At 44.7% G+C, this 22,672-nt stretch overlaps 1 protein-coding gene across 4 annotated transcripts; it reads right to left on the reverse strand.

Annotated features, from left to right (window-relative positions):
* Window positions 1-362: 362 nt before the first annotated feature.
* Window positions 363-21,423, reverse strand: PDPN (podoplanin). Of its 4 annotated transcripts, none has more exons than XM_072977810.2 (5): window positions 21,048-21,423; window positions 8,944-9,026; window positions 8,107-8,191; window positions 2,019-2,146; window positions 363-677 (listed from the first exon to the last, which is right to left on the reverse strand). In XM_072977810.2, exons 1-4 carry the CDS (start codon window positions 21,115-21,117, stop codon window positions 2,031-2,033), a joined length of 354 nt encoding a protein of 117 aa, XP_072833911.1. In that variant the 5' UTR covers window positions 21,118-21,423; the 3' UTR covers window positions 363-677; window positions 2,019-2,030. The 4 variants fall into 4 exon arrangements, with proteins under 4 accessions (XP_072833911.1, XP_020636878.2, XP_072833910.2 ...); XM_020781219.3 differs by having other exon boundaries at window positions 363-1,091; XM_072977809.2 differs by having other exon boundaries at window positions 2,035-2,146; window positions 21,048-21,350.
* Between the last annotated feature and the right edge of the window lie 1,249 nt (window positions 21,424-22,672).

A 22,672-nucleotide genomic window follows, 5' to 3' on the forward strand; every position in this document is an offset into this window, starting at 1 on the left:
GAGTGCACCAATGATACTGGTATCCTTTTTTGGAATGCTGTGATAATGCTTTTTTACAGTGGTCTTTCATGGCCATTCATCCTAGATTTGTTATATGTAACTTTTCTACCCTCTCCTCTTGCATTGACAACCTGGCCTCAGAAAGGGCCTTGCAATTGTTTGAATTTTTTTAAAAAACACACACACACACACACACACACACACACACACACACACACACACACACACACACACACACACACACACACACACACACACACACACACACACACACACACACACACACACACACACACACACACACACACACACACACACACACACACACACAAAAAAATCTCAAAATCAGGGTATTCCAAGCATGCTTTGGACATTCTTTATTCTGACAATGGAATTTTAGTTTCTAAATTCAACATTTCCAGTTAATCATATAATACACCCTGTTTTAGTCCCCTTTCTCCAATAAGCACATATCTTTATGACTTAAGAACATACCCAACCTTTTAATACAGTAGTGCAGTTAGTTATTCAATGTCGGCTGTCTCCTTTCCCCCAACGGTTCATCTCACGCGATGATGTGACGAGATCTTTCTGACGCTTTTAGGAGAACTCGAGTTCGTTCTTCTAAGCGTGGCCCAAGACATCTTAGCCAGAGTCCATGCTTAACTGCACCGTTGCTTTAGAAAAAAAAAAAAAACAACGCCGAAGGAATCCCGTGGGCAGGTTGTGAAGCTGAGAAGGCTTCAACAGGTGTCCCATAAATTTTAATGAACAACTTTTTAAAAGAAAATGACCCGGGAACAACACCGTAGAACTCTGCGTTGCACTCCTTTTAGAAATATTTCCTACTCTGCAAACATCTAAAAATATTTATCGTAGGTGAGCAAAATTCCACTCGTAGGCATATCGAGAAAGCCTCGTTTCAGGAAGGCTTGTCCATGGGCCGGGGAGGCCTCCGTCCGTCCGATCGGTGGCAAATCCTACTTCCGTGGCTTTCTTCCACAATTAGTACCTGGGGATTGTTGCTCAAACAGGAGGTGGCAAAGTATGTTTATGTGGATTTTGCCTGATGTGAGTTTCCCCCTTAGGGCCTGTCAAGAAAAGGGGTTGGGGCGTGAGTCATGTAATATTTTTCAGCTCAGTTGGCTCAATCAGGTTACTTTACACATCGTTTGCCTGGGACGGAAATAAATGTTATATATAGCCCAAGATTAGCAGAGGAAGGTCCTTAAGGGCTGACGGTGTATGGGTTGTCGTAGCAGGACTTCGCTCGCCCGCCCCCGCCCCCCCGCTGGAAATGGCAAATTAGCTTGCTTTGAGCACAGGAGTCCCTTGAGGTTTTGTTTTGTTTTTGTTTTGTTTTTAATTTATTAGCAAACATAAAACATAAACATACAAATCCAAGGGGGGGGAGAGATTATAAAAAAACCTCAAAAGCACCTCTATAAAAATGGTCCAGAACCATTTGGAGGTATAGCCACTTGTCTTAGGTCTGATGAAGTGGACTTGTCCACAGAAGATTGCATTGAAAAATATATAAATTAGTTAAGTTGCCATCCCATTTTGTGTGTATGTGTGTGTGTTTTACTTTTGTAAACTTTTTTTAGCTTTGTTTTCACCTATAACACTTTGCCCTCCCATTAGGGAGCCCCAGTCCCTCCCCTGTTCTCTTTGGAAGGGCCACATCCTTTCCCCTTTATTAATACAAAATCAATCATTTACCCCTAATATTTATGAAACGGTTTTTATTTAACAGTCCCCTCTTTACTTCGATATCGCATGTAAATACATCATCAATAACTATACTCCAAACCACTTTATACCATTCATTTAATTGAAAAATATAGTTTATTTTCCATTTCCTAGCTCTGATTTATCTTGCTTCTCTTATTAAATCAATTCTTTAATTGACCGACTACATTGCTCCGTATCAAATATTGATAAAAGGTTCAGGTTGCAAAGAAGATAGGGAACTGAGATCCTATTCATGTCGTCATACGGCAACTCCCCAAACCTACCTAATGAAGTACTTACGAGTACCTGCCCGACACCTTCTTCACAATTGCAAGGATGATCCCGGTAGCCACGCCAATCGCCACGATGATGCCAATGATAATCCCCGCCAGCGTAGCTGTTTCCAAACCATCTGGAGGGGAAAACAGGTGGCCAATTGACTGTTTTCTCATGGAGTAAAAATTAGAACACCTTATGCAGAAGCAAATGTTGTACATCTTATTCCCAGGTGCCTTAAGGAAGCATGGCTTGGGTCACCAGTGCGAAGGACCCGTTTTATTATTAATTCAAGGCAGCACACCATTTTGCAAGACAAGGAATAGGCATTCTTCATAAATGTGGGATAAGAAACCCCACTCTCCCCAGATTACAAATACAAAAAACTCGTATGTGCTAAAAGCAGCAAAGAAAGAGGAGTATGTGTTTATTCTGGAAGTCTTGTGCAAACAGGTAACGTTGAGAGTTCAATTCTGGATGGTGCTCACCAGCCTGCATGGTGCTGGGCCACCTATCATGTGTGAGAGCACCCCCAGGAGAAGGAAATGGTAACACGTTTCTGAGGACTCTCTGCCTGGAAGTCACCGGAGAGGGTGGCCAGCACTGAGCCAATGGCATGTAATCATCATCATCACTGTTGTTAGGAAAAAATGAAGAAGCCAATGGATCTTGGACAGGTAGGAATCCCATAAGTAGGGAGCCACCTCTGGGAAAACATGCTGCTCTTGAGTGACACAAGCAGAGCTTTCTCAGCTGATCTTGACATCGGATAAGCTAGGATGGGTTCAAGGGAACCTCTAACTGTCTGTGTCCTAAGCCATTTAGAGCTGTATAGCCTAATAAGAACACCTGGAATTGCTCCTATTGTTCATTGGCAGCTACAGTACTGCAAGGGGATTTAAAAAAAAATGAGTAGAATTGTGTTTTTTAAAGAAATCCCTTTTGTTCTGCTGTGTGTGACTATATGTCTGGGGTATTTTGTTGTTAATGTGTAAGGGCCCCCAGGGACTGAATCCCTGTTCATAAGAAAGGGCAATGAGATGACTCACTATAGCCACACTAGCATTTTCTATGAATGAATGAATGAATGAATGAATGAATGAATGAATGAATGAATGAATGAATGAATGAATGAATGAATGAATGAATGAATGACGTATGTTTTTGAAGATGTGAGTGGCTGTGACTGTGTCTCTTTGTCCCTGACCTCAGAGAGGAGCCTGGAAAAGAACCAAGGCAGTGGCACCAGGATGCGGCCAAAACTCCAATGGGAAAAAGTTGGAAGTGGGTGTTGACACAACGCGGTTGTCTCTTCTGCCTGGGAAATTCAAGAGGAGGAGGAAAGAAGGTGGGTCTGTGCTTTCTCTTTTAGAAAGGAAGGGTCACAAGTGGGGGACCCCAAGGCTCAGTCCTGGCCCCGGTGATCTTCAGCATTTTTACTAATGATCTGGATGAGGGAGGGCAGGCAATGCTAATCAGATTTGTGGACGGCACAGCATTGTATGGAATAGGTAATACTCTGGTAGACAGAAACAAAACTTAAAAAGGTCTTGATGGGCTCGAACACCAGGCTGAAAACAACAGAATTAAATTTAACAGGGACGAGTACAAAGGCATGTATGCACAGGAGAAAGAAACCTAATGCAGTTATCGGATGGGTGATACTTAACTCGGTAATACTACGAGCAAGAAGGAGCTTGGAATCATCCTAGATCACAAGCTGAATATGAGCCAGCAGTGTGATATGGCTGCAAAAAAGCCAAATGCTATTTTAGGCTGTATTAGATCAGTCTACAAATCCTTTGAAATAGTTCCCCTCTATTCAGCCCTAGTTAAGCTTTATCTTGAGTATTGTGTCCAGTTCTGGACACTGAATTTTAGGACAGATGTTGACAAATTGGAACAAGTTCCGAGGAGGGCAACAAGGATGATCGGGGGGGGGGCTGGAAACCGAGCCCTTGGAGGATGAAAGACTGAAAGAACTGGCCCCATTTAGCCTTGAGGAAAGAAGACTGAGAGGAGAGAGGATAATCCTTTTCAAATACTTGAAAGGCTGTCCTACAGAGGAGGGACAAGATCTCTTCTCGATCATCCCAGAGTGCAGGATGCGCAATAATGGACTCAAGTTACAGGAAGCCATATTTTGGTTGAATATCAGGAAAAACTTCCCAGCTGTTAGAGCAGTACGACGGTGGAACCAGTAACCTCGGGAGCTGGTGAGCCCTCCAACACTGGAGGCATTCAAGAAAAACTTAGATAATTACCTGTCGGATGTGCTTTGATTGTATTCCTACCTTGAGCAGAGGGGTTGGAATTGATGGCCTTATAAGCCCCTTTAAATCCACCATTCTAAGTTTCCATGATTCTGTGAGCTAGGATTGCCACATCTTTTTTTTTCTGACCGGCTTCTTGATATGTGTAAGGCAGGCAAAAAGTGGGCCTTTCCATGCTTGAAAAGCGGTGTCAGAACTGAACCAGTATCAATGGGAGATTTTGTTTCTTTGTTTCAGATCACATTCAAAGCATTCAGTAAAAACAGCATAATACTTTAGCCATAGCATTCTGAGATTTCTGGCCTGCCTGTTGCACCACTTGGGATACGTATCATCCTGCTGAAATGGGTGTGGCAGATACTACTGGATTCCCTCCTTATGCAAGTTTTTGAAAAAACGGAATCACGTATGAAGTGGACTTTTGTGTAAAAGGGAGCAGGGCAGTGCGATTCTGGCTCACATTTCGAAAACAGAAAGGCCTGAGTTCTAAAGGAAGACCAAAGGCAAGAGAAAGCCAACATGAGAAACAACCTCCTTACAGAAATGAAGTAGTCGGTACTGTTCAGGAATGAAAGCAGACTTACGCCCCCCATGTAATTTCAGCGAGTTACCCATGTAAACTGGGTTTGTCAAAAGCAAAAAAGAAAACTGTTTTCAAGTTGTCATGCCGCCGGCTGTTAAACTATTAAATTTATTTCGGTGTGATGTTTCAAACGGGAAGTCCAAGGAGAGTCCAAGAAAATAATTTTTGCGAATTTTGTAACCGATGCAATGCAGTACTTTATCAAGGTAGAGTCACTCTTGAAGAATGCAGGAGGAATGTGTTTACAAGGAATGTGCAAAACTGCCTCCCTGTAGCACTTACGTAAGTAGTTAGGCACATTCTGTTCTAGATCACGTTTATTACCAGACCTAGAGATTGAAGGGAAAAACATGAATAGTCTGTCGGTTTCCTGTCTTATGCAATCAAAAAGTCTTGTTTCAGGAAGATTTTGATTTTGAGTATAAAGTGCTCAGTGGCCATATCATGAGCTATGGGATGCATGAATGTGGGGTGGGGTGTCTGATTTAGAAATGGGGTATGAATGTTCAAACATGTAATAATGGGCTCCAGCTACAGGAAGACAGATTTTGGCAGAAAAAACTTCTTAACTGTTAGAGCAGTACGACACTGGAATCCTCATGACCTCAGGGGGAGGTGGTGAAGCGGTCCAACGCTGGAGGCCTTCAAGAGGACATGGGGGGTTGGACTCAGTGGCCTTATAGGCTCCTTCCAACTCCAATATCCTATGATTCCATGATTGTGGCTGCTCCCAGGTTATGAGATGCACCCCTTTAGGTTAGCTTGGCCCCCTCCGTTTTATCAACTGAAGACCCACTTCTTCAAGGCAGGCTAAAAACAATCATAACTGAGTCCCTAAATGCCAGTTTTTAGTTGAGTTTGTTTTTTAAAAAAAGTTTTAAATGATTTTAATCATTCAGTGTATTTTAAGTACTGCTATAGGGTGTTTTTTTTTTTTAAATGTATAATTTATTGTGCTTTTAAATTCTATTTTTAACACTGTAAGCCACGTTGAGTCCCCTTTTGGCGAGAAAGACACAAACGGGACAAACAAAACAAAACAAAATAAATTATTCAACTCTGACTTTAAAAATGCAGATTTTTGAGCCAAATTTTAAGGATCTGCATGCTATGAAATAATTCAATTCGTTTTGAAAGATAATAGGGACCAGCAGACCTTTGTCAACGTGGGTGATTTCAGGCCAGAAAAGGGGTTTTAAAAAATTATTTTATTGTTTCAAAAGGAGAAAAATGAATTTTTGAAGAAGGGCCGGTGTCTAGAAAGCCAAGAAAAAGTGGCAGATGTCATCTAAGTCCAGTTCTCAGAGGGAGACCTATTGAATCAATCAATGAGCCACTGGTGCACATTAATCAGTGTCCTCTAATTGGGACTATTCGGTGAGGCCACAGGTTTCAAGTCTGGATTCAGTCGGTGGTGGTTTCAGTTTCTTTTCAGCTCCATCACTGGAGGAAAAGGCCACCACAGTCTTTTTCGTGGCACAACTGCCCACGGAAGAGCGTGTTCCTCACACCTATTGCTGAGGGAGGCTTGAGGTCGCTTGTCGTGTTGTGTCACGGTGCTAAATAGTCCGCCGTGACTCCTCCAGAGGAGCTGCTCTGTGGCTGCCGTCCAGCGAACACGAAAATGACTTCAGTCTCCGGAGGAAATAGGGTGTGATGCCACCCGGTTCATGTTTCATGAGTGGCTTGAGGCTCATTAGCATGCCCGAATGTTCAAAGATGGATTACCGCTAGCTAAGAAAGCAACTTAATCACCTGCCGCCGCTCGCTAGTTTAAATTGAGACATGCCTCCTGTCTGATGACCTCAGCTGCCTTTGGCTTCAGTTGCCACGGGCTGGTTTGGAACCAGGAAAATGCCAAGGAGGTGACAGAGCAATCCGGGAGAGGTTAAATAGTTCATTTGGGTTCCTAATATGATACTGCAGGCGTCCAGTGTGGAACGGTGGATAAAGTGACAGATCAGGACTCTGGAGGCCCCGGTTCAAATCCCAGCTCAGCCACAGAAACTCACTAGGGGCTGGTGGAACAAGTAATGCCACCCCTTAAAGATCTCATCTTGAAAGCCCGTATTAGGGTCACATTAGGGGTAGAAGTCAGTTACAACTTGACGGCATGTAACTAACTAAAATATGATGTATCAGCATATGAATTATGCAACTGCCAGTTTGCGGCTGGCTGGTAAATAAAAAAACACGTTTGTCCAGTGACCAATCTCTTCCTCTCACTATCAGTCTATGCCCCTGGTGACGGCCTCTTAATTAGAAGTTACTGGTGTGATCTTGAAAGCCCTTAAAAAGCTCCGGATCTGTTTACGTGAAAGACTGCCTGCCTTCTCCATGGTACCTGTGGGAGGGCATGGCGTGCCCTGACATAGGTGTAAATCTACCTGTGCGCTTGCAAAGAACCTGTGCCATATTCTTAGGTTCCCATTTTGCTCTTCCACTTCCAGAGTGTAGCCTCTTAAATGACGTCCAAATAACCCAGTTCTCAGTGGGGGGGGGGAGGCTAAACGTCCGTTGGGTTCCCTCCATTTTAAGAGGTGCTTCCCACATTACAGTCCTGCCATTCTTTGTGTTCCTTTGAGTTTTACAGATGTTCTGGTTAAAAAAAACCCCACCTTTCCTTGATTTTAATCTGGGAAGGATGGGAGGGTAGCCAAAATGTGGATTTGATGTCGATGCTTTGAGTATTTCCCTCAGAGCTACGACTGAGGGAAGACCCTACCATTCACTTCGGCTATTGGAGTCCGGCCCTGGCCCCTCAGGTCTGAAGGATATGTGATGCCAGCCTCCTGAATTCAAGCAGTACTTCCTGAACTTTTTATTTTCCTGTCACAACATTTCCACAGCTCTGCCCATTATGAATTACGACAGTTTTCGTTTGGAAATTGGAAGAGAAGCCTGGGGTTTATTTAGAACAGCCGTTGCCACATGATTTGGTATCTGTAGTCAGATCAAGGGGCAATTCACATATACATATGATGCTACAACTACAGACCATCTTGACTGCTGACATTGGTGTCATCAACGTTCAGGTTGGCTTTGGCCCTTTAAAGCTTAGTCTCGTGTTCTCTGCTGGCAACTTGGGCAAATTATTTGCAATTGTTGGGCCATTTCCTGGCATTTGAAATCATGGACCCGGAAATAATACCCCACATGCATAAATCGGGGTGTTTTTTTTTTAAAAGGACTGTAGATATTTAAGCAAGCATGCAAAACAGAGTAAGATGCACATCATACCATCAGAAATCCCTGGAATACTTGAGTCCGTGGAGTTCTCAGCATCGCCCCGGGTTGACAAGACGCTATTTGTAGTCGTTAGTTCCTGAAAGGGGGAATATCACATTCTGTTGCATATTTTTATTCGGCAAAAATAGCAAATGTTGCCAGATTATCTCACATTGTCAGGACTCATGCCAGATGGGGCACTCTGGGAAATGTAGTCTAAACATAGGAGGATTTCTCATTTTTGTTTTTGGGGTTATATGTTAAAAAAAAAGGGGGGGGGTAAGTCAAATTCAGTTTTAAATACTGTATCTGCCGTAAAAAGAATGTCACTCCTCTACAGCCAGTTTCCTTACCCTCCCCCTCACAATCGAAGTAACTGCTAAAAAAGAATGTACAAGAATTGATAATTAAAAATATATAATATCGTTGTTCTGTCTCAGACAGTAAAATGATGTGGGTCAGCCATGGTTAAAGGGACGTGGTGGCGCTGTGGGCTAAACCGCAGAAGCCTGTGCTGCAGGGTCAGAAGATCCGGCAGTCGTAAGATCGAATCCACGCAACGGAATGAGCACCCGTCGCTTGTCCCAGCTCCCGCCAACCTAGCGGTTCGAAAGCATGAAAATGCAAGTAGATAAATAGGGACCACCTCGGTGGGAAGGTAAACAGCGTTCCGTGTCTAAATCACACTGGCCATGTGACCACGGAAAGATTGTCTTCGGACAAACGCTGGCTCTATGGCTTGAAGAGCGGGATGAGCGCCGCCCCCTAGAGTTGGACATGACTGGACAAAAATTGTCAAGGGGAACCTTTACCTTTACCTTACCAGCCATGGTTAAGAAGGAGACTCACCTGGGTTGAGTCTTCTGGAAATTCGGACGCTGTGCCATCTCCGATATCGGCAGTTGCTGTTTCTTCTTCAGTTAGGGGTGTACCTGCCGAAGGTAAACGGGAAAGAATCCACGTTAGGGATGTGCGGACATGAGCCGATAAAGTTGACATACCGAGGATTTCTTTACTCATCATGATTGGAGGTGATTTCAGTCCATCTCTCCCCATAACTCTGCACCAATTTTCTTGAAAGTGGCATTGCTTACATGTCACTCTTCTGGCTGGCATCCACGTCGCATTACGCAAGTGGAAGGGTGATCACCCAACACTGCCAGATTCTCCTTTCTATGCTCAGCCTTACGCTGCTGGTAAGGGTGTACAATTAGATGACTACGGAGTTGTGTGATGGGGGTCTGCTGGAGCAGGGAACTGCTTAATGGATTCCCCTTGCTAGTCTGATTAGCAAGCTAACTCGTTAGATAGCTGGGTAGAACAGGTGGATACACCATAGGTTACAGAATCCTACTTACCAGAGGGCCTATCAGGGGTTCCTCCTGAAATTGGGAGGAGTTAACAAGTGGGGTAGCCCAAGGCTCACTCCTGGGCCCAGTGCTCTTCAACATTTTTACTAATGACCTGGATCAGGGGTTGCAGAAAATGCTAATCAAATCTTCAGGTTACACAAAATTGGGAGGAACTGCTAATACCTTGGAAGACAGAAACAACATTCGAAATGATCTGGATAGGCTGGAGCACTGGGCTGAAAACAACAGAATGAAATTCAACAGGGATACATGCAAAGTTCTACACCTGGGGGGGGGAACCAAATGCACAGTTACAAGAGGGGGGACCTTTCAGTGACTCCAGTCTTGCATTCATGGCTGACACAACATTCAAAATCCACAGGCAGATAAGAATTTTTTTTATTAAGACCAGTGTATCCCAACCGGGGGTCCCCAGATGGACTAAAATTCCCAGAAATCCTGGCCAGCCCAGCTAGCAGTGAAGGCTTCTGGGAGTTTTAGTCCAAGAACATCTGGGGACGCCAGGTTGAGATGTATCCTTCCAGGGACTACGCTTTGCGTTCGGGAGAACGTAGCATCAGATGAAAGAATAAACATTGAGGAACGGGGGAAAGAAGCATGGAAATCTCCGATTTGGGCAGAATCTTCTGAGCCACTGAAAACCCAGGAGGAAAACCGTGGGCTTTGTGAGTCGTTGACAAACAGGCCAGGATCACATGAGAGCTATCCTAGCCGCCTAGGGTGGTCCTAACCTGATCAGATAGGTGGGATATAAATAAATAAATAAATAAATAAATAAATAAATAAATAAATAAATAAATAAATAAATAAATAAATAAATATCCAAGCCAACTGGGCAGGGGGCAAGCGGTGCCTCCTCTTGGCAAGGCAGCCGTCCTCGGTGGGGGTGACTTCTGAGTAAGCTGGCACATGACTGAACTGTCAAGCTCTAATTAACTCCAGCTAACAACATTACAAGGCACAGCGTTTAAAAAGCAATTAGCAAAGCCAGACCACGCCATGCAGTTAAAAAAAAAGGAAAAAAGAGGCCGAGATGTTTTTCTCCGTTTCTCCTTTCTCTTCTCTCATGGGGGAAAGGAGTCTGTCTTCGAGGAGGAGGAGAAACGGGAGGAAGATTTTAAACCTCCTTCCCTGTAGCCATGCAAGGCTGCCAATTTAAGATCCTGTCCGCTTACTCCCGTGCAAAGCAGAAAGCGCAGAAGACTTCGACCGGGGCCAAGCCTGTTAGCTTGTGGCTCCTGCTAGAGCGTGGGCTTGCTTGCATTAAATAATGAAAGTAGTGGGCAAAGCGTAAATAAAATAAAGGCTTCATTATCAAACTACCCTTCTCTTCATCCATTGCTTTCCTTCAAAATATTTTTTTTTTCCTCCTGGTCTGCAGTTTCTCTAACATTTGCTAAAGAGCAAATGAGGAGCATTTTCCTGACATCGAAAGTTCACCAAGCTAGACCCCGCACACGTCCCTTGTTACTCAGCACATCACATCAGAACGAGAAGGTGGCTAAGAAAACACATCTGTATGGTAACCTTTGGTACAGAAATATTCCCCTCACTGAGGGGAAATCATAAACACAGGAATTATCATACAGGAAGAAACAAATGGCCGCAAATGCTCAGTCAAATTCTGTAGTCATGTTGCCAGGGAAGCAGTCAGGTTAGTTTGTAATTTAATAATCTTTAATTTACAAATGTTCAGCAAATTTCTGAATAACAGGATCATTAGGAAATCAATAATGCATAGGGATGCCACAGTCTGGAGATGATTTGATGGCACACATTCATACCTGTATTAAGTGAGGGGAGAATGTGAAATGTAATTGAATCATAGAATATTTGAGTTGGAAAGGGCCTCTACAGCCATCGAGTCCAACCCCCTGCTTAGTGTAGGAATCCAAAACAAAGCAGAACTGACAGAGGGTGGTCCAATTTTCTCTTGAAGGCCTCCAGTGTTGGAGCGCTCACTACTTCCCAAGGGTTCTGTTGCACTTCTGTCACAGTTAAGAAGTTTTTCCTGATCTTCAGCCTAAATCTGACTTCCTGTAGCTTGAGCCCATTATTACGTTTCCTGATCGAGAACAGTTCCTGCCCCTCCTCTGTAGGACAGTTTTTCAAGTCTTTGAAAGGGGCTCTCCTATCTCCCTCCAAGTCTTCTTTTCTCAAGGTTAAACATGCCCAGTTCTTTCAGTCTTTCTTCCTCATAGGGCTCGGTTTCCAGTCCCTTAAACCTGCTCCAGGTTTTCAGCATCCTTCTTGAAGTGTGGTGTCCAGAATTGGACACAGGACTTTACACGAGGCCTACCCAATTCTGAATACAGGGGGACTAGTACCTCATGAGGTTTGGAGAATAATATACTTCTACGAATGCAACCTAAAATATCTTTTGCCATTTCTGCAGCTGCGTCACACTGTTGGCTCATATTCAGATCCAACCATTCCAAGATCCTTCTCACTTCCTTCCTTCCTTCCTTCTTTGTTTTCTTTTCCTTCCTTCCTTCCTTCCTTCCTTCCTTCCTTCCTTCCTTCCTTCCTTCCTTCCTTCCTTCCTTCCTTCCTTCCTTCCTTCCTTCCTTCCTTCCTTGTTTTCTTTTCCTTCCTTCCTTCCTTCCTTCCTTCCTTCCTTCCTTCCTTCCTTCCTTCCTTCCTTCCTTCCTTCCTTCCTTCCTTCCTTCCTTCCTTCCTTCCTTCCTTCCTTCCTCTCTCTTTATTTCTTTCCTTTATTCTGTCATTGTCTTTCCTTCTTTCTTTTTTCTGACCTTCCTTCCTTTTCCATAATTATTTCCATAATTATCTTATTTCTATTTTATCCTTTTGGAATTGAAGGTTGTGAAGATGGTATAACCATTATTTCTCTTTTATCTTTGATTAGATGTGATGCGTGTATTATATGTACTATTTTCATATATTAAACACATTCTATAGAGATATTAAAACACAAAAATGTGAAATGTTTTCTTCCTGTACACCTATTCTCTAGCAAACTGATAAATCCTCTCTGTGTGTGTGTTCGGTTTACGCTGGGTGATAGCCCATTCTGTTCTTCCATAGTAGTTTTGGACATAGGCAGTCAAACTTGCACATTAGCCCATTTAAAGAAAGCTGACTTGAACACAGGATACAATTGTGAGTGGAAACAGACACTCTGACAAAAGGGGATGTTTTTCAGAATGTAAGGAGGTCCCACTTCTAAAAATGTGTACATTTCTGAGTTTGATCCTGCTACAGTCACACAGAAATATTCTTCATAAACAGTACAGCAACAGCAAAGCAGTGGCTGTTGCCGTAACTTTTAGGTCCTTGCCATTTCCAGATACTCTTACACTCTTAATTTATTCTGGTCGTCAACCCTTTATGTATTACCAGGTTCACATGAGCTTTGATAAAATACTTTAAAATTGAAATCAGATGCTTGAATTGTGCTCACGTTGCATTGAGATTCCTCTCGCATGATGTAAAAGTCAGTAAAACGTTACAAAGCACATTCCAAGAAGCCTTGCTAGAACCACACTGAAAATATTTAAAAAATTGGCAGTGTTGAATATGCATCCACATCTTTAGTTGAGAAAAGATGGATGAAGAGAAGGCAGGAAAAGTGTTGGTCAACTGCCCAGGTCTTAAAGAATGTTGATTTCTTAGGTGGTCATTGGCAGGAACAAGTAAAATACAGTACTTCCTCTACCTAGGAGTGACCTTTTCTTTAAATGTCTCTTGCTGACATCAGCAAGATTGTATTTTGTGCGAAGCAAAAGTGCTGACTCAAAGAGGATTTAAATTCTATAATATGAGAGGAGGTATTATGTTCCAGAGCATGATTAGCATTCAATGTTGAAGCAGTTCCAGTGATTTTGTATGGTATTGCAGCATGGATAACTGGAGCACGAGAAAAAGGAGATTATTCCCTCTCTTCCCTTTGAAAGAGGTGCTCGCAAATGTGATTATCTGGGTGTAATTTGCCGAGTCTTCTATCGAGGCGAGAGTGTGGAAGGAAGCCTTTGATTTAAGGCTGAAAACCATCTTTTCTGAGGGCTCCTTTCTCGTCCTGTCACGGGAAGATTCTCTCAGATCCTCCCGGTGGAAATGAATGGATGGCAAGCTCGTAGAAGTCTTGTGGGTTGACCACAAGAGTTAGTTAGGAATATGGGCAAAGGAGAATCATGATTATATACAGTATAAGGAAGCAGATTCATCAAATGGATCCAGCTAGTGCCTAAATGAGTTGCGCAATGAGTATTTTCATATTGCTGTTCATACGACAGTCACGCCATTTCCCCCCCAACCTAACTGTTCTGCAGAGATTTTCTATGTGAATATTGTCCCTTCGAGGGAGATGTGAGAAGATTCTTAGGGCAACCTTTTTCTGACAGAGCTTGTTCACAGGGTGACACTAGCCGACTGCTTTTCATATTTTATGGTGTTCCTGCTCTTTATATACAAATGCGAGATAATGTTGTATTAAACCTTGATTTGATTTCTTGGAAACGCGATTTTCTGAAGACCTTGTCCCTGCATTATTAGAAGAAAATAATCCTTATTTCACTGTAGCCGTTGCTAAATTTGTCACTGCTAAGATTCCTGAACTTCATGTCATTTAAATATTTTTGGGGGGGTTTTGCTGAGTTTTTCATGAGCTTTCATGTTAATGAGGTCATACATATACTATTTTTATGGTGATTTCCAAAGAATCAGCCATGTTCATCTGTCTCAGCATATGGCAAAGAACCAAGGGTAGGTGTGGGGAGGGAAGTGGAACCAGTTACTTCAGGGGTTGGTAAGTGCTCCAACACTGGAGGCATTCAAGACAAACTTAGATCATCCCCTGGCAGATCTGCTTTGATTGGATTCCTGCCTTGAGCAGGGGGTTGGACTGGATGGCCTTGTAGGCCCCCTTCCAATGTCACTTTTCTATGATTCTGTGAAGATGCCCAAACCAAATACAGCACTGTAGCAGTTTGAAGACTTTCAATTTTATTTTACTGTGAACTTCCGTGGATCAAAGTGCACTTCCTTAAGCAATGGAATGTAAATACTGTACAGTAGTACCGTCCCATCCATGGGATTATTATCTGCTGATTCACTTATCCACTGTCTGCCTATACTATATTTTTTAAAAAAAAACATCCAGAATGTATTTACCAGAACCCGCAGTGTATATCGCTCTGCATTGCTTGGCATCCACGGGGGTGTGGTGGGGGTGGGGGTGGTTTGGAACGGATCCCACAGTCCTGTTACACATGATAGTGAGTGAGACTAGATGGTCAAAATCCCGTGTGATTTGCTCTGCTTGTAAAATGGGCAAATGAGGAAGATTTTCTTACTGACCCCATGACACAAAGGCTGATCAGAATTGCTGTCACAGCGGCTCTCTTCCCCCGCTGCCACTGGGGGACTCCTATTCATTCAAGATGAAATGATTTTGACAGACTTTTTCCTGTGCAGAATTAGTCGTGATACGTTCTTGTAAAGACAGGTGTGTTCCTGGTGAGATAGGCAGTGGGGGGCATGATGGTCAGGCCTCGGGGGGGGGGGGGACATGCAAAAGCAAAGCACCATGATTCTAATGTGGGGGACCGGGTGCTAGTCCTGAATCCTGTCAAGTACGGTAAGCGTCAGATTGATTGGTTTGCTGTGAAGCTGTTTTCTCATGTAAAGCTTCAGACCACTACATCATAATTTACATGTCAGAATGATTCCACAACATGGAACATAATTTACATGTCAGAATTATTCCACAACATACCCCTTCCCAATCCTTACCCTTTCACCTTACCTTACCTCATCTCTGGTCAGGTATGATTTTTAAACTATTGGGATGTGATCCTGTGATAGAATAATTCTGATGTATGAATGATTTTGCAAAACTACCGTTCAAACATTTGACGTTCTGTAGTCTTGTATCTTTCCAAGTTATTTTTCTATAGAAAAGTTCTTCAGAAATGTGTGAACCTTTAAATGAGAAAGTGGCTTCATAGTGAACCATAAAAGAACCAGCAGAGGGGTGACCAGAGGAAGGAAGGATTGGCAGAGGTGGGACCAGAGGAAGGAAGGGGGGAAATGGGGGCTGTGGGCTATCATGTGACTCAAATCGCATCCAGTATGAATTCATGAATTAATTTGCAGCCCCTGTGTGAGCACTGTGTGAGCACTTACACAGTTTGCAGCCCCTGTGTGAGCACTTACAATTTCAAATGTAATACTGATTATGAATCAAATTATTCCTATTTGGTTTTCCAGTGTTTTACCAGTGCACCTATGCATAAGTGTTAGTTATGTGTTGTCAAGTTGGAACCGAATTATAGCAACCCTCATTTCAAGACAAATGAGACATTAAAAATGCAAATGAAGTGAAAGATGCCTCTCAACCTTATCCTCGGTACCAAGACATGTATTCCCCAGTGGCAAGTTCTTGTAGCCCTTTGCACTGTTTCCCCCTTGGGAGATAAAATTTGGTTTAATGCTGCTTTCACATATGAAAATAGGTAGCTTATCGCTCCGTTCCATGAAGTGATGAGAGGTTTTGAAGCCTTTACGGTTTTTGAAAACTCATTTGTCCTCTCCCCCCCCCCCCGGCCCTATGCGAGAGAAAGCAAGCTTTAAAAGGGCAGCAAAATAAAACGTTGCAGTGGGTGGCTCAGAACAGGTTTTTGGCTCAGCCTCTCAGGAAACATGCTGAAAACGAATTCAGCATCCTCATTCTTGATTTGCACACTCCCGTCCCTTCTCGCTGGCTTTCTGCCCTCCTCCCATTCCTCCTGGCCTTTCATCTTGTTGAGAGGTTCAAGCGATGAAAGCTGACAGAGGGCCACGTGAAACTAGGGTTGCTTTGGGGTCACCTCAAACGCATCTGTGGGTGGAGGTGCCCTGCTTGACTGCGGATGAGCGCTTGCCCCCTTAGGGAACATGGGGCTTGTGACAAAATGGACGGTCCTCCCTAGGAACGATTCTGTTTCTAGCAAACAGCTGGCACAAAGAGAGGAGAAGCTGGAAAAAAATTCCCATGGCGTGCTTTTCCAAGTGTATGGATGGGCAACAAGTACGGCCGTGGCACCTTGCATGCCACCCCAAGGCTGTTTTCGTGGTCTTCAGGCTTCCTCACCCCCCTCTTCAGGGATAGAAGCCTGTCATTGAAATAGGCCACAGATAACATTAAACCCCCTCCCCATAGCCAGAGATGAAAAAAGTGCCCACCTATAGGGGATCAATAAAGGAGGGATGAACAGGGGGCAAAATGACGGGGGGGGGGAAGAGCTTCCATGATGAGGGAGTAGGAGTACTCCCTGTGCTGGGTGGGGTGACGCTCCCCCTGAAAACTCAGGTCTGTACTTGGGTGTCCTATCGGATTCATCCCTAAGTTTGGATGCCCAGGTCTCGCCAGTGGCCAGGAGTGAATTTGCACAGATAAAGCGGGTGCGCCAGCTGCGCCCATTCCTGGAGGCATCGGATCTGGCTACAGTGGCACATGCCTTAGTTGCATCCCCTTTGGATGACCGTAACGCGCTCTATGAGGGGCTGCCTTTGAAGACGGTTTGGAAACTTCGTCTGGTGCAAAAATCTGCAGCCAGACGATGGACTGGGGCCAGCGACAGGGAGCCTATAATGCACCTGTTACAAGAACTGCACTGGTTACCAGTCCATTTCTGGGCCCAATTCAAAGTGCTGTTCATTTACCTATAAAGCCCTCTACAGCTTGGACTCCAGGTGACCTGAAGAATCTTATCTATAGGCGCCTTCTGGGCAATGAAGATCAGCAGAGGGGGGGTCCTCCTCTCAGTCCCATTGCCAGCACAAGTACAGCTGATGGGGACACGAGACAGAGCCTTCTTGGTGGCAGCTCCCAGGCGATGGAGCGCTCTCCCTCTGGAGACCTGGGTGGCCCCTTCCCTGTTATCCTTGGCAGGGAAGCTGGGCCTGCTGCCTCTGTGCCTGGTGGCCAGCTGATAGCGTGGAGGCAACGGGCCCGGCTTCCCTGCCCAGAGCCTGCCGCTACCTGCAAAAGTAGCACTGGTTGGCCACTGAGCCCGCAGGGGAGGCAGAGGCAGCAGGACCAGGTAGCCCCCCCCCCAGCACAAACCCAAAAGACGAACCGCAAACGGGTTTGTTTTGGCAGAGTTTCTGATGGTTCGTGGTTTGTGGTTAGCCACGAACCATCACGAACCCCCGGTTTTCCCATTTATGCCCATCTCTAATCCTCACAGATTTTGCAAGCAGATCTGCCTCTCCATGTTGCCCACTGCCTACTAGTTAGAATGCCTGGCTACTAACTACCTCCAGGAAACGCTGGTTAGCGATTCGGGGAGTTGCAGTCCGAAAAGAAGAGGGACGTTTGCAAGCTCTGCTTCAGTCTCGGGGCAGTGTATCTTTGTAAACCAGTTGGGTGAACCGTCAGCCGGCCAGCCTTATTAGACTTGTGCCCTGCTTATGGGTTTCCCAGAGGCATCCAGTGGGCCACTATGGGAACAGGATGCTGGGCCAGTTTAGACTTTTGGTCTGATGCCACGTGTCTGTCCTTCCCATCTCACCAAGCAGGCCAGTCCTGGCTACACCGGCTGGAGGCCGTTCTACACAGCTATCTGGATGCAGGCTGGGCTGTCTCTCACATCTCCTGTTACTTGAGACTCAATTAATTGGAGATGCCCAAGTTCAAGTCCAGAAAATCTGGCCTGGAGTACATACGGTCTGCCACTAATTGGTGTTGGGACCTCCCCATAAGGTGGGCCTGCTTTCTACTGCCTCCAGTGCCAGTGCCAGCATCAGGCTCCGATCCTTGGCATCTCTGCTCCCCAAGGTCCCTTAAACTGGACATTCTGGCAACGGAGTCTCGGCCAAGAAGCAGGAGACCCGGCTGGCCTGCCCCTTGCAAGCAGCCCCCGAGGCCATGTTTGCAGCCATGTCTGTGAAAGAGAGAAGGTTTCCGGGTCCTGGGGAATAAGGCCTTTTCAGTGGCAGCCCCATACTTGTGGAATTGGTCTGTCCCACAAAACAGGAATGGACATTGTAGAGGAAAGGGAAGTAAGAAGTCTGCTTCTTCTTTGTTGTGGTTTAGTCGTTCAGTTGTGTCTGACTCTTCGTGACCCCATGGACCAGAGAACGCCAGGCCCTCCTGTCTGCCTCCCGGAGTTGGGTCAAATTAATTTTGGTCACTTTAGTGACACTGTCCAACCATCTCGTCCTCTGTCGTCCCCTTCTCCTCTTGCCTTCTCCCCTTCTTCTTAATTGCTCCTTATTACTCACAGTAGATATCTTAAGCGCTATTGCTCAGTTTTACCAAGAAGAGCAGTCTTAACTGAACAATTTTTTTTGAAAAATGTTTTATTATGTATTTTGTGTGTGTGTGTGTGTCAAATCTTGTACAACACCAGTGTCCCGAATATCTGATCCTGTGATAAACAGAGGTGGGGTATTCGTATTTGTATCCCCAGTGATATGAATATCGGCAGCATAGGCGCCGTGGGAAACTGGACCCTCCCCTAGAACCGATCAATCCGCTTACTGCACGGTGTGCATAGCTGTTGTCGTTCATGGCATGCCAATTGCAGAAGTAGCCCAGCTGGCACTTCTCTGCCTCCCCGCACAGCCAACCACTCAACAGCTGAGTGGGGAGACAGGACATCCCACCTCCTTGCTGAAGTGGCTGGCTGTGTGGGGAGGCGGGGAAGCGCCAGCTGGGCTACTTCTGCAGTTGGCATGCCATGAATGACAACAGCCATGCGCACTGCGCAGTGAGTGGCAAGCAGACTGGCCAGTGATGGGGGGGAGGGTCCTGTTTCCCCAGGTACAGTACCTGTGATGCCGAGATTTATATATGGTTCCCTGGGGATACGAATACAAGCATCTTATCTCTTGTGAGGAATAAAACAAAGGAAGGAAATGTATGTAAAACACACCTAGAGCTGAGGTGAGCAGGGCAACCTGCATATGAGTAGACTTCGATCTAAATGGGTGTGTGTGTGTGTGTGTGTGTGTGTGGGTGTGGGTGTGTGTGTGTGTGGGTGTGTGTGTGTGTGTGTGTGTGTGTGGTGTGTGTGTGTGTGTGTACATATGGCCTTCAGGGACCCAACTATGGACCTAAGCCTCCTCAGGTCCCTTTAGCGCCACACGGCCAAAATTTTTTTTTAAAAGATTAAAAAACGATCTTGGGTCTATTCCAGTTCTTCTAAAAAAAACTGTTATTGTAATAAATGTTTTTAAGTGGGTATTGTGGAAGGAGGCAAAGCACACCGAGATTCAAGAATGGGCCTTTTTATGGCTACTGGAATCTTTGGAGTGGCCCAAGCTCCCTGAGGTGAAAAAATAATGACAATGGCTGTGATTTCTTTCAGGCTGCCTCTGTCACGCTGAGAAGTCTTGCGTTATGCCCCAGTTTACGCATGGCTTTTATGAAATCCAGATGAAACCTGTGGCAAATGTTGTTGTATGATGCGCCTCTGGGTTCTGTCCTATTGCTTCAGTCCATTCCCTCTCGCCAACCCGTTTCCGGCCCTCCCCCGCGGTTGCCATGATTCCGTGGCATACAAAGCACACACCCCCGGGCCGTGTTGGGGTCTCTCTCCCCCTGTCTTAACCAGCAAGGTGGAGAGCACAAAGGCACCAACAAGGAGACCTGCTTTCAAGTCATTGCTCAGGCGTGGAAATTCGGGGTGTGTGTGTGTGTGTGTGTGTGTGTGTGTGTGTGTGTGTGTGTGTGTGTGTGTGTGTGTGTGTGTGTGTGTGTGTGTAAATTCGTGGTGTGTGTGTGTGTGTGTGTGTGTGTGTGTGTGTGTGTGTGTGTGTGTGTGTGTAACTGATGTGACCGCTCCTTAAACGACTCCTTTACCTTGAAAGCACCATGAGGCTCTCTCTACAAGTTAGTTCCACCCTGACGGCATAACAAACTCCCCGCTTTCAGAATTCCCCCTCAAAGCTATATTTTTCTCTCTCTTCCTTTCCCCAAAGCTACTCTTTCCATGCTGCCTGCACTTTGGGCTGCATTATTCACCCTCTCAATGCGAGATACTGAAGCAACACATTCAGCTTGTCAAATGTTATTATTCAGTGAAGAAGACCTAATTTTTTTTAATCTGCTGATTCCCAGAAAAAGAATACACATTTTGTATCAGGCCTTTTTTAAAAAAATGCCCAATCATTTCCTTTTGCTCTTATGGAGTTATGTTCTCGACCTCTACTCAAAGTCAACAAGTGTAATTCGCCAGCTCAAACGAATATGAACCTTTTCGCCCGCCCATAACTATGCTGAAATCAAACAAACGTTGTCAACAGGATGACTGGGTAAAACTAAACATTTTTTTTACTGAATTTATAGCCGTGCCGCTCCCTTGATCACAAAAGATTGTCAACTGTTATTGCAAAATATGCCTTTTATCTGTTTCACATTCAACCTTTTTCTTTCGTTTTTTGTTGTTGTTGTTGTTTTGTTTTTAAGTGGTTACCCCAAACAGTTGCCCACAAGCATTCTTTCGGAGCAACAGTGACCAGAAAAATGTTAACTCAATAAATCCCTTATTGCAACTTTGCAAAAAGTCAGGCATCTCCTCTCCCTGTTACATCTGTTTCTGGACATCTGGCAAAAAATTGAAGAAGCATTCTTACCTTCCTCAGCCAATACGCAGAGAGACAAGCTCCCTATTAGGAAGACGAGAAGCTGAATTTTCATAGACATCTTTGATTGTTGTCGCCTGCTTTTTGCAGGGAGAGGAGCCCCCGGTCTTGAGCAATCCAGCTGTGCCAGATGCTTTCTTGACTCCCAAAAGTTTGCTTCGGCTTTCCAGCCCTCCTTTTCCTGCCGATGTTGAAAGCCCGGCAGCCTCCCTTTCTCAGGAGCATTGGCACAGTGATAGAAAAGTAACTGAGAAGAGACTCAGCATTTTTTCTCTCTCTTTTAATTGAAGGCTGGGTGGGCATGCGAAGTGGCCCTGCAAGGAAGACCCGCCCTCTCCACGCTGTTTGGCCATCCATAAAAATATGATCTCAGGTTTAAAGTTACAGGATGTTTTAGAAGATGCCAGAGACAGTTATATATAGTGAAGTGTGGAGGAGGGATTAAGCAAAAGGAGGTGAAAATAAAACACTCTTCTTATGTTGGAAAAAACACAGCAGGATTTATTGTAATTCTGGTATTTTTAGCAGACAGAACTGGCGGTTGATTTATTTCGTTATTTATTTTCTGTTCCTCAATAGATTCTGGATGGAGAAAAATGAGGGTGGTGGAGTGGACAGCTGAGTCAATGAGGCTGGTCACAAGAGATTAATTTCTGTGCCTAAACCACAGAAGAATGGGCCCCAGCAGTGCACTGGACTTGCAAAAATTTTGGGTTATTATTTTTTTTAAAAAAAAGTCATTTTCTTATGATGCAGAATTTCAGTTTCAGATGCAGCTTGGGGCTTTATAATGAAATAAGATAAAGGGGATAATGAAAAATCCCAAAATTTTTTTTGGGGGGGCAATATTGGATCACCAACTTGTCAATGTATATATTATATGTGAAGCTTCTTCTCCATCCAGCCCCTATGAGATGCTGATGGGGAGCTTACTTGTGTATCTCCATCAATTAGCAGTTGCCAGCATGTCCCCCCCCCCAGGCTGGGGGTCTTCAGCTGGGGGTCTGGCCTCTTGCTTCCTGTAGAAAGTGAAACTCACACCCCTCCAACCCAAAAGGCCTCCGTTCCTAAAGGTTTATGTTTCCTCCTTTACTTTTCATGCGGAAACTCTCTGAAGCAAGCAGGCAGGCAGTTAACAGGCTGGATTACATCTAAGAAAGAACGAAACCTCATGACATCTGAAAAGAAAAGTATGACAACAGATTCAAAGCAAAAATAATGCAAGGTAGACAAATCACAGAGACGTGTTTCTGGACCCTGCGGACATGACCAACCCAGCCAAAGAGAATTAAAATCACCGACACGGAACTAGCGCATTCTGGCTCTCGTCATACCAGCGATCTGCCTGTTTCTCATCTTGGTTATTTTGTCCTGGGATCAACTTTTTTCTGACAGCCAGGCGGAGGGAGAAGAACCGAGAAAGCAAAGAGAAGCTTTCTGTGGTACTCTAAACAATCTCTCAGCGACCGTCTAAGGAAATGAAAGACAGCAAAGCAGCTGTGACTTGAAACGACTCGTGATGAAGCTGGAGTTGCAAAAGAAGGAAACCGCGGTTGATCGTTAAGCAGGCGAAAACCATCATCACAGAAAGATTACTCAACATTAATGTTGGCCAT

Source organism: Pogona vitticeps, chromosome 7 (genome assembly GCF_051106095.1).
Source record: "Pogona vitticeps strain Pit_001003342236 chromosome 7, PviZW2.1, whole genome shotgun sequence".
Lineage (NCBI taxonomy): Eukaryota > Metazoa > Chordata > Lepidosauria > Squamata > Agamidae > Pogona > Pogona vitticeps.